The sequence below is a fragment of the Meriones unguiculatus genome, chromosome 11 (assembly GCF_030254825.1).
Source record: "Meriones unguiculatus strain TT.TT164.6M chromosome 11, Bangor_MerUng_6.1, whole genome shotgun sequence".
NCBI lineage: Eukaryota > Metazoa > Chordata > Mammalia > Rodentia > Muridae > Meriones > Meriones unguiculatus.
The window spans coordinates 14,068,183-14,078,892 of record NC_083359.1 but is presented as its reverse complement, the minus strand read 5'-3'; the positions used below and the strand labels follow the sequence as shown (position 1 = coordinate 14,078,892).

General features: G+C 48.5%; 1 protein-coding gene across 3 annotated transcripts in view; it reads left to right on the top strand.

Moving 5' to 3' along the window:
* The first annotated feature begins 4,655 nt into the window (after positions 1-4,655).
* The window catches only part of Gria1 (glutamate ionotropic receptor AMPA type subunit 1), a 311,700-nt gene continuing 305,645 nt past the window's right edge, over positions 4,656-10,710 (top strand). For 2 of the 3 annotated variants that reach the window (XM_060363683.1, XM_060363682.1), the window contains exons 1-2: positions 4,658-5,251; positions 8,245-8,382. In XM_060363683.1, coding sequence (XP_060219666.1) covers positions 5,170-5,251; positions 8,245-8,382 — 220 coding nt within the window. In that variant the 5' untranslated portion in view covers positions 4,658-5,169. Of the gene's footprint in view, positions 5,252-8,244; positions 8,383-10,710 lie in introns of all 3 variants that reach the window. The other variant, XM_060363684.1, reaches the window with a different exon arrangement.

Genomic DNA, 10,710 nt, shown 5'->3' with positions numbered 1-10,710 from the left:
TCTGCATGCTTGTGGAGCAAGTACTTTACCAATTGAGTCATACCCTCCCCCACCCATCTGTATTTCTACCGTCTCAAAAAAAAATTTTAAGAAGATCTGCCACACTAGGCCTGTATTTCCTTATGACATGATAATGGGCCTTGGATCCCTCCAACCACTTTCAGCAGGCTTGCTTTCTCATCCATCCTGCCTGCCACACCCCCCACACACGCCCACTGCCCCATCTTCTTCCGTACTTTCCCTTTATTTTCCTATGTGGCCAAAGGAGGCGATTGGACTTGAGTTATTTGCCCAACATTTCTTTGTTTTGCAATGAAAAAAATAAAAACTAAAACCAAAGTCAAATAAAGGGATTCTAAAGCTATTTTGGCTACAGAGCAACAGAAGTTAAGGCTTGCCAAAGCTGTCCCAGGGTAGGTTATAATCCAGTTGAAAAGTAGGTGCCACGCTGTCCCTGGGACACACTGTAGCTGGCGTTTGAACTGCTTTCATAGGAGCTTATCAGCTACCCGGAGCCCTTCCATCTGGACTGAAGGAGCACCCATCCTCAGATGTTCTACATAATAATGTGAAAACTCTTAAGAAGGAGATACAGCGAAGCTTCCGTCTGGGTAATGTAGTAGAGTAGGAAGCTGGTATAGAGGCCCTGATAGCCAGATGTCATGGCCTTTAAGGAGGTCCCTTGAGCCCTTGAGTACTCCCACTCATGTAGCCACTCCCAATTTTGACCAACAGTCTACCCCTCTCTAAGCTATACTATCGTTTTACACTGAATAAAGTCATCTTGCATAAGAAAAGAAAAGAAAAAAAAAGTCTTTAGAGCTTTTGGGACGACTCAGCAGGTCAAGGTACTTGCCATCAAGCTGAAATCATAGGACCCAAGTGGCCAGAGGAGAAAGTGGACTCTCAGATGTCCTCTGACCTCCACTTGCCTGCTGTGGCCCATGGCGTGCACTTGTCCACATGGATGCACACACAGTGAGTCAATAAATGTAGTAATTGGGAATCATCTAAAGAGTTGGATAGATCATTCAGAGGCTAAGAGCACAAGCTACTCTTGCAGACGACCTATGTTTAGTTCCCGGCGACCACATGGTGAACCACAGCTACCCGTGACTCCAGTTCTGAGGGATACGATGCTCTCGTCTCAGTTCCTTTGACACCAGGCAGACACATGGGGTACATACACACATACAGGTAGGTACCCGCATATCACGCATACATTTAGGCACTATGGGCAAATACATGGTAACCACACATACACATACAATAAAATAAGGGTTTCTTTGTTTAAGTTTTAAGAAAGATCTTTGGCGTCAGTTCTGGGTGTACCATAAGCCAGGTCACACTGTTGTTGCAGAAGCTGCCTTATACATTACACAAGGTTTGGAAGGATCTGTGGCTTCTATCAACCCATGCCAAATAGCACTCCCCCAGTTGTGAGGACCAGAAATATCTTCAGACACTGCCAATACCACTCAGGGAGAACGTTGCTGCCAGTTGGGACCCACAATTTCAGGCTGGCCATCTAACCACTCTGAGTCCTACCAGCTTGCACATAGTGTGTCTTATATCTCTAGGTCTTGGCTACCATTAATCCCAGCTATCTGTGAGGCCATCTTTTAAGATTCATGCAGCCCTTGTAAATAGGAGTAGGAAAGCCCTGTATGGTAAGAGGGGTTCTAGGAAATAGGATAGTACTGACCTGCTAGTCTAGGGACTTTTTAAAAGACTTAGCAGCAGAGAACTTGGGTGAAGAATATGGAAGGCAATGAGCTGGTCAGCCCAGTTGGCCCAAGCCAGTGTCTGGCAGAGGTAGGTGGTACCCCATTCAATTTCAGCCCTGTAGTCTCTCTAGGCAGAGGTGCTCCTATGGGATACAACAAAGACAGAAAAACCATAATGCTTTTCCAGTGTTCCTGACCTCTGGTAAGGCCGTTCTTAGAGCTGCTGGTTTGGGGACCTTGCCCTTCCTGACCAGTTTCTGTCTGCTGCTCTCACCATTTCTGCACTGTTCCACAGTATAGCAAGCAGGTCCCTAGCTTTGCCTCTTCTGGCTTCCTGTCCCTGTCCTCTACTGTTTCTTTTCAGGCTCATAGAGCACTTGGCTCCTCTCCTGCCTCCAGCAGGCTGTCTCCTCCCTCTGTGCTTTTGCATGCTTAGTCTCTGCCTACAGGTTTCCTTCCCCAAATCTTTGAAGTCATGCTGGGGCCCAGCAGTGGCTGTGTTCCTGTCCCCTCCCCCACGATGATATTTGCTTCAGAGCCCTTATCCTGGTCTGTGTTGGGTGTCAGTTGGATGAAGACCTCTGCTACCCACCAATTCACCTTCTTTGGGACATAGACTCTGCCTGGTGGTGCATTTCTGTGTTTCCCAGCCCCCAGCCCTATGTGGATACAGAAAGGAAGCCCTCTATTCATTAATTTGAAGAGGAATGTGACTTGGCCTCAATGCCTGGGCCTAAGATGTGCCAGCCCCATGTGTCTTTAACCACTGAACAGACATGTATTTTTTAAGCCATGGGCCACTCTTGATCATACCCATGAAGGACAGACCATAGAGCTGTGTCCTGGAAGCTCTGTCTCATTATATGATTTATGAAGATCATAGAAAATGCATCTTTTGGACTCCTTTAATCACACCCCCAAGCCAAACAATTATTTCCAACTCCAAGCCGGTGATGTGATTTTACTAATTAATCCTTGTAAAGGGCTTTGAGATCTTCTGAAAGGTGACAATGTATGAAGCCTTTAGTGACAGCCTAATTATTATTATTACAAGGCACAAAGCTCAGAGAGCTTGAAAGGTCCCCAGGTACCATTCAAAATAGTAAGAGACAGAAAAAAAAAATTTAAAAATCCCATGGAAGAATTTTAACATGGAATCATTCAATCACCGGCTCTTAATATTGGCCGGGGCTTTAGAAGTGGTCTTTCTGGAGCCCGGCCCCTTAGTTTACCTAGCTGATGCTCACACCAGGATGCCACTGCCTCGAGATGGAAAGTGTGATGACCTTTGCACCAGATACTGGTTCCCTGCATTCACATTCCTAATCTTTCCAAGCTGGAAGTGAAGACTTGACCAAATCCCTGGGCCACAGTGTCTTTATGAGTAGATGGGAATGCAATCACTTCCCACAGGGCTTGTCACACAAACACATCCCCAGCGATGCCTAGTGAGCTCTCTGCTGCAAGATAAATGGTAGGTAACCATTGGTGTTGGAAACACTCAGGCTACCTAGTGAGTCTACAAAAAGACACAAGAAAGCACAAGACACCCGGCCACCATGTCACTCCTACTTTACGTTTTTGTGTTGAGGGCTTTGCAAGTCCCAGAGTGTGATGGCGCAGTGCTGTTGAAGAAAGGGAGTCTCTTGATAAAATGCTCTGTCCCAGTAGCAAAGGAAAACCCAGTCCAAAGTCTTTTAAGTTCTTCCTACTGGCGACAAGTGGAGCTTGCTTTTCCTGTAAGGCTCTGTGCTGTGTAAGCATTTCAGCCAGGACAGGGGTCTATTGGCTACAGCCAGAGCCTGTAAGTTCACAGGAGCAGGGCCAGTGAGATGGCTTAGCCTGGTAAAGGCACCTGCTACTAAGCCAATGTCCCTGTTCAATCCCTGGTCCCAGAGGATAGAAGAAGAAAACCAAATTCTACAAGTTGTCCTCTGATCTCCACTCACGTGTCATGGCATGCATGTAAACACACAAACACATATAGTCACATTTACACTTAAAAATGTAGCAAAAAAAAAAATGCTTAAAAACCCAAGGCCTCACTGGGCATCTTCAGTCTGAATCCCAGGACCTATGGTCACTTCTGAGTGTGAGGACAGGTGGATGTCTGTGAAGTTGTTTCATAGACTATAAACAGCCTCAGCTGTTATATTATGGATGGCTCTACCACGGCTCAAACTATCATCCCATGCACACTATTCTCTCTGGGGTATCTCGGAGCCAGCTGCCATCCAGCAGGGTCCACGGAGGCCCAGCTTCTACGGAGCTCAAACAATGTGTGCAGATATAAGTGAAAGCAGCCTGCATCCTCCGGCTGGAATCAGCCCAAAATGACTCACGTAATTGCCCTGTGTGCGTACCCTGAATCTTCTTCGTTCACCCACCCACACAACTCTGCTGTTATAGATTCCTGTGCCCTGCAAGAAAGAAAAAAAAAGCCGGAGGGGAGGGGTCAAGTTCAAACACGTATGGTTCCAAAGATGCCACCCATGCCGATCCTAACAGAGGAAGGCTCTGCTAGCATCCAGGTCCCACCACAGGACGGTCTCCCTGAAGCTACTGTTGTTTGTCTTTCTCTCAGTCTTCCCTTTAAATTTCTGGAGAGGGATTTTGAGGGTCTCCCCCTTGGGAATTAGTTGTAGGAATAATTGGGCCAGTGGAGTGTAGAAGATATATCCAGCACAACCGCAAACTACTAGGAAAAGTGACCTAGATCAAGCAGCTGGCGAATCCAGGGCTATCGTGGGGACCCCCTGCCACCTACTGACTTGCAGCTGAACCCGCATTCCCAGTAGCATCTTATCCCCTGGCTGGGGGAGGGGCTGAGAGAGCAGAGGAGGGTGGGGGAGGTGAAGGGGACAGTGATTGCCCCTTATATGGGAAAGTACCCTCCACCCTCCCTCCTGCTCCATCCCCTGCACCCACAGAAAGGAAAGTGAGGTAAAGATGTGGAGGCAGAGGTGATGGGTAGGAGAGGCCAATGCAGGAACTCCGAGCTGGCTCTCCTGAGTATCAGCATAGAGAGCTGGCAGCCTGTGAGAGTGTGAGGGAGAGAAAGAGAGAGAGAGAGAGAGAGAGAGAGAGAGAGAGAGAGAGAGAGAGAGAGAGAGAGAGAGAGAGAGAGAGAGAGAGGCTGGCTGCTAGAGAAGAGGAGGAGAGCAGAGGGAGAGGGGGAGCTGAGCGAGCTAGCGCTCCAAGCATGAGGACGGGCTGCTCCCGGCTCAGTTAATCTGGCTGTCAGTCGGCGTTAACGCTGCAGTTTAACTGCTTGGCTCCCCTTCCAAGAGAAACAAGAGAAACCTCACAGAAGGAAAGAAGCAAGCAAGGAACTGCGGGAAGAAAAGAGCCGGCAGAGCATCAAGAAGAATCAAAGGAAGGGGAGGGAAGACCAAATCTATGGTTGGACCAAGGCTTCTTTTTCGCCAATGTAAAAAGGAATATGCCGTACATCTTTGCCTTTTTCTGCACCGGATTTCTAGGTGCGGTTGTGGGTGCCAATTTCCCCAACAATATCCAGATAGGTGAGTGAGAGGGACAGCTGGGGATGGACTTTGGGGATCTGGCCAGGATTTTTTTTTTTCTTTTCTTGTTTTCTTTTTTTTTTCTTTCTTTCTTTATTTTATTTTATTTTATTTTTTTGAGGGGAGATTTCTCAACCCATTCTCAGTCGGAGCTGTTGTGCTTGGCAACCGAAAACCAGGATGGCAGGAAGACTTGGGTTGCCAGTGGTGGGGGGGGAAGGGGTTTCATCCTCCTCTGATGCCAGTGAGGGGCACAAGGGAAGTGTTCTCTCGTGTGCACACGCGCGCGCGAGCACACACACACACACACACACACACACACACATACAGGTGCACACACACCGCTCACTCAGAGCACCAAGCGTGAGTGCCTGAAATGGAGGAGCCTCCGTTCCAGAGAGGGAAAAATATGATCGGACTGCGCTTGACACAGGGTTCAGAGTGCTTAAGGAGTTAACTCTTGCTAGGTGGATGGTGCCTGCTCTGGTTGATTTATATAAATATGTATGGTGGGCGTATGTGTGTGGAGATTATATATTAAATGTGCACATGCAGCCTGGGTGACGGGGTAGCAGTTATGTCTTGGCTGAGGAAGGGGCTAGGGACCCCTCTTAGAGAAGGAGTGGTGGTGGTTATGTTGATTGCCTCTGCTGAGAAGGTGTCCCAGGCCCCACTCTGTAGCCAGAGCTCCAGAGCCTAGCTGTCTTCCTTTGCCATCTGCCATGCTGGGCTGTGTCCCCTGTTCCCTAATCCTGGAACTTCCTAGCCTGCCTTTTCTCTCATCCTTGCCCCTTTCTCTTTAGAGCTCTGACCACAGACACTGACAATAGTGCTCCTGCTAGCACACACTCAGGTATAGGCTTCTTCCTCACCCCCACTCCCCCAGCAGCAGTCCCCATCCTGGTCTCCATCCTTTCAACCTGCAGGTGGGTTTCAACATGCTGCATGCCTTTCTGGTCCTCATTTCCCTTCATCTGGTGGCTGTACTTGTATCTAGGAAGGAGCAGACAGGTATTGCTGCCCCCTTAACCATGGGGGGGAAAAGCCAAACAAATGAAGCATCATCACCAGTAACAGGGTTTAGGGTCAGAGTGACCAGCCACTCAGCACTGTCTGTCCCCCAGCGTCAACCAGGCTGTTGTGCTTTGAGACGTCTTGGCAGGCTGGGTTTCTGTGTCCTCTGCACTACTAGGAAGAGTTCCATCTCTGCTACTGTTTGTGTGTGTGAGAGAGGGAGAAAGAGGGAGGGAGAGAATTTTTGTGTTTGGGGGCATACAGCGGGGATCTTATGGGCACACATGTGTTGCTAATAGCCTCCTTGGGCCTCCGCAGCTTCCTGGCTCCTGGTACCAGTGGGATGGCCGTGGAGTAACTTGCTTTGTTTCCTGACACCTGTTAAGCTGTGTTCTGAAATGTGTACATGTGCATGAGCTCCTGCCTTACAGGCAAACTTCCTGTCTCCGGGAGATACTTCCCTTGTGGCCCAGCCTGTAACTGCTCCCTCCTACCTCCCACCTGCTCACTCCCATTCACTGTAGAGAGAACCAGGACAGAGGAGTGTGGGGTGTGGTCACCCGGGAGGAGAGACTGGAGCATCCCAAGCAAGAGAAATTTTATTTTTTATTTTTTTGGCTTGTTTGCTTGGTTGGTTTTGGTTGCTAAAATGGGGCGTTCAGTGTGTGTGGCAGTCACCTGTGCTGGCCTATGACACTGTTTGTTCTTCCTGGCTGTCTATACTTTGCCAATTGTAATCTTTCACCAAGGGGACTGGGGACTGGCTTCTGCAGTTATGTGTGCGCAGCATCCTTGTGGCATAAGTGCCTGGGGTGTTTATGGGGGCGCACTGTGTGTGCCCATGCATCTCTGCAGATATTTTATGTTCAGTCTCAGTCCCTGTTGCTCTTTTTAAACCCAGGGGAGACATATCAACCGGTAGAACAAATGCTGAAATCATCCCTTCCAGGAGGTCGTCACCAGTACATGATCTCTAACACAAGCCCCGAGGTCCATAGTTTGTCCTTAGAGCCAAACATGTATCCACGGCACAGGAAGTTATCCACATATTCCTGGAACTGTGAATTCCTGGCCAATCAGAGGGAAACTCCTGAGCACACGATTTGTTGTAGTTCGGCCCCTAGAAACAGCTGATTTCAGTTTACAGGGATGTATTTCAATTCAGTTACACATCCACACTACTGCGAAGAAAAGCTCTGTGTCCTCGTGTGTCTTGCAACAAGAACCCTGGCAGGTACCTTCCCCGTGCACTTCACTAGGAGATGTCTGCACATCTTGGCACTCTTAAGACCCCCACATCTGCAAAGCACAATGACGATCCCTTATGTAACCACCCATTCCTAAGGTATCTGAAAACATAGAGCAATGAGAGACAAAAACCAGGGTTCTCAGAGAAAATAAACAAGAAGCCTTGCAGGCAATGGGCAAGCGACACTGCTTGCAAATCTGGCCAAGTCTGAAACAAGCAGTTGCAGTGGTAGAAAAGCCTGAATGGTCCCAGGCCTCTATATCTGTCACTTTGCAACACTTCCTGGTACCTGAAGGCTCTGTGAATGAGAAATGGGGTCTGGATAAGAAAAGCAAAAGTACATACAGGGAGGATCTTCGTGTGCATGTGTGTGTGTGTGTGTGTGTGTGTGTGTGTATGTGTGTGTAAACAGAAGCTACTGGAGATCTTGTAAAAAATGAGAAAGAAAGAAGTGAAATTCTAGAGGTCTCTTGTGTCCTTTGCCCTTTGCTGAGCCAAGGGGCCCACAGTCAAATGTTGGGGCAGAGTGGGGGTGCCTGACATAAAAGCCAGTTTATGGAGTTTAAGACTTGACATCCAGTTGAGACTGTTTGGAGTCCTCACCAGTGAGAGCTATGACCACAGCTCTGGGTTTGCATGGGAGAGAACTGACCTCCCAGGGATGGGCTGCTGAGCAATGAGACCCATCTCTACCCCCTATCTTACTCCACCGCCTTTTCTCTCCTCACAGGGGGGTTATTTCCAAACCAGCAATCGCAGGAACATGCGGCTTTTAGGTTCGCTTTGTCACAACTCACGGAGCCCCCCAAGCTGCTTCCCCAGATCGATATTGTGAACATCAGTGACAGCTTTGAGATGACTTACCGATGTAAGTAACGGCTGCTATTTCTGACATGTCTTTCTGAGCTGGACCCGTGATGGGAGGGCCCGTGGGTAGGTGTTGTTGTTGCAAAGATGACTCCAGTCGTCATTTGTCTTCGTGAGAGAAGGCCCTTCAAGGGAAATTTCCAGAGCCTTTTAAGTGAGTCCCACAGTCTATATTTCAGAGCCTGCTGCGCTTCATAGAATGGGTGTGCTTTTTCACTGTCAGCGAGTTTTAAATGCCAGCCTGGTGGGGTCTTGGGTTGACTGCCTCTGGCTTACTTCAGCCTGGTGGGGCCTCTCGACTGAGCACTTTCACAACTAGGCAACCAGCGAGAGGGAGAAGGAAGGGGTGTGACTTGAGGACCAGGTGGTTGAAATGCCTCAGCCGTTTCCTGCCTACCGGGGAGGAGAACAAAGGTGTGCCCACGTCTTGATAATCACAGGTGAATTTGAAGTGTGTCCTATCTTGGCAAAGCGAATAGGCATTATTGGAATGTGGTGGCTAGGCGGCTTCCAAAGAGGTGTGATGTGCTGCGGGTTAAAAAGAGAAACATCTAAGATGACTACACAGTTTTAGCGATGACTCCGGAGCATAAAGCAGAATGCAGGTCACCTGCAGGATGATGAGGGGGAGCTACAGTGGGAACACCTGGAGTGGCAACATTAAAAATGTGGTGAGCAAACGCCTCTAACAACAGAAGCCTAACAAGGAAATCTGGGCAGAGGGGAATGTATAGCTATCCCTCTGTGTCAGAGGAAAGCCTAAAAATCAATCAGTAGAGACACTGTCCCTCTAGGGATTAAGCTCTGGTGGGAATGCGCAGCAAGAAAGTGTGAGCCTCTAGACCGAGGGGAAACAGTTACAGACCCCATAGTGGACTGAGTTGGCACTGCATGTTTTGTGAACCTCCACTGGCTTCATGACCTCTGCTGACCTACAGATGGTGGAAGACATTGTCTTTCATCTTTCTCTCCCACATTCCCTTATGGGGGCCTCTCAGTGATTGCTGCTGGTGAGATTTTGAAGTGTGCAAATAAGAACTCAGAATTTTCTCTGCCTCTAAGATCACACCCAGGAAAATGGTGATACGAGTTCCAGGAATTACTGTTCACCAGAGGGTTTTGGTAAATGCATCATGGGTATGGGCGGTGGTCTTTGCTCTTATCCATTAATCGTTGGCTACAGACTATGTGGAACTGGCTGCTTTGGGGAATTGTCTGTTTTACTCCTTGATGGAGCTTTGCAGAGAACTGTTGTCGTCTCTTTGAGACAGGAGCCTGAGATGGGGCGGCTATGTAACCTTCACAAGGTCAGTGGAGAAGTCGACACAGGTCTTGTGACCCCCTTCCACCCTCAAGCCCATATTTCTGCTCACTATGACAAATAGATAGATCCATCTATCTTTAGGGTACCTTATCTGTAATGCCTAAAGTCAGAGAGGGTGTTCGGATGAGGCAGTGGCCTCATACCGCCCCCCGAAAGTGATAAACTCCAATTTCAAGCTGCATCTGTGACCTTGCACAGGAGTAGTCCAATGGTTAAAATAGTCACTATTCTGCATTCTGGTACAGCCAGGGTTGAAGAGCTTGTCTGGCGTATTACTTGCAACATTAGTCGGTTGACCAAATACCTAGCAGGGAGCAGCTTGCTGTGGGAAGGGCTGACGCTGACTCACAGCTTGAGGACACAGTTTGTCCGTCGTAATGGGGAAGACTGGGTGGCAGGACCTAGGGTCCTTTGTTCACATCTGAGTAGCTCATGAAGCAGAGGAAAGAGGCTGCTGGGTTCTACCAATTTTCTCCTTTTCCCTTTTTATTCAGCCTGCTACCCCAGGTCATGGATAGCGCCTCCTGCATTCGGGGTGGCTCTTCCTACTCAGCTATTCTGAATGTTATGTCTGAGTTACTCCTCACTCAGTGTGCCTCACTAATGTGCTCAGGAGCATTTAAACCAGTCAACTTGTTGTCACAATCAACAATCACACTCACTCCATGGAAGGAAAGAGCTAGCCCTGCATCTTTAGGTTGTGGGTCTGTGAAAACATCCCAGCAAGAAAGTGAGAGCAATGCAGAACAGGTGTTTAGCTATTGGATAACCTCTTGTTCTTTTCCACACAGCTCTAAGATGGAAGGGTTTTAGTGGGACATCAGTGTGTTTATACCACCCAAATCTTTTACATGCATGTGCAACTGTGAAGATGCCTTCAGGCGTGGAGAGATGGCTCAGAAGTTAAGAGCATGAATGGCTCTAGTGGAAGACCCAAATTCAGTTCCCCAATCCCCAAACCACCTGTAATGGGCAGCTGTATGGGATATGACACCTTCCTCCAGC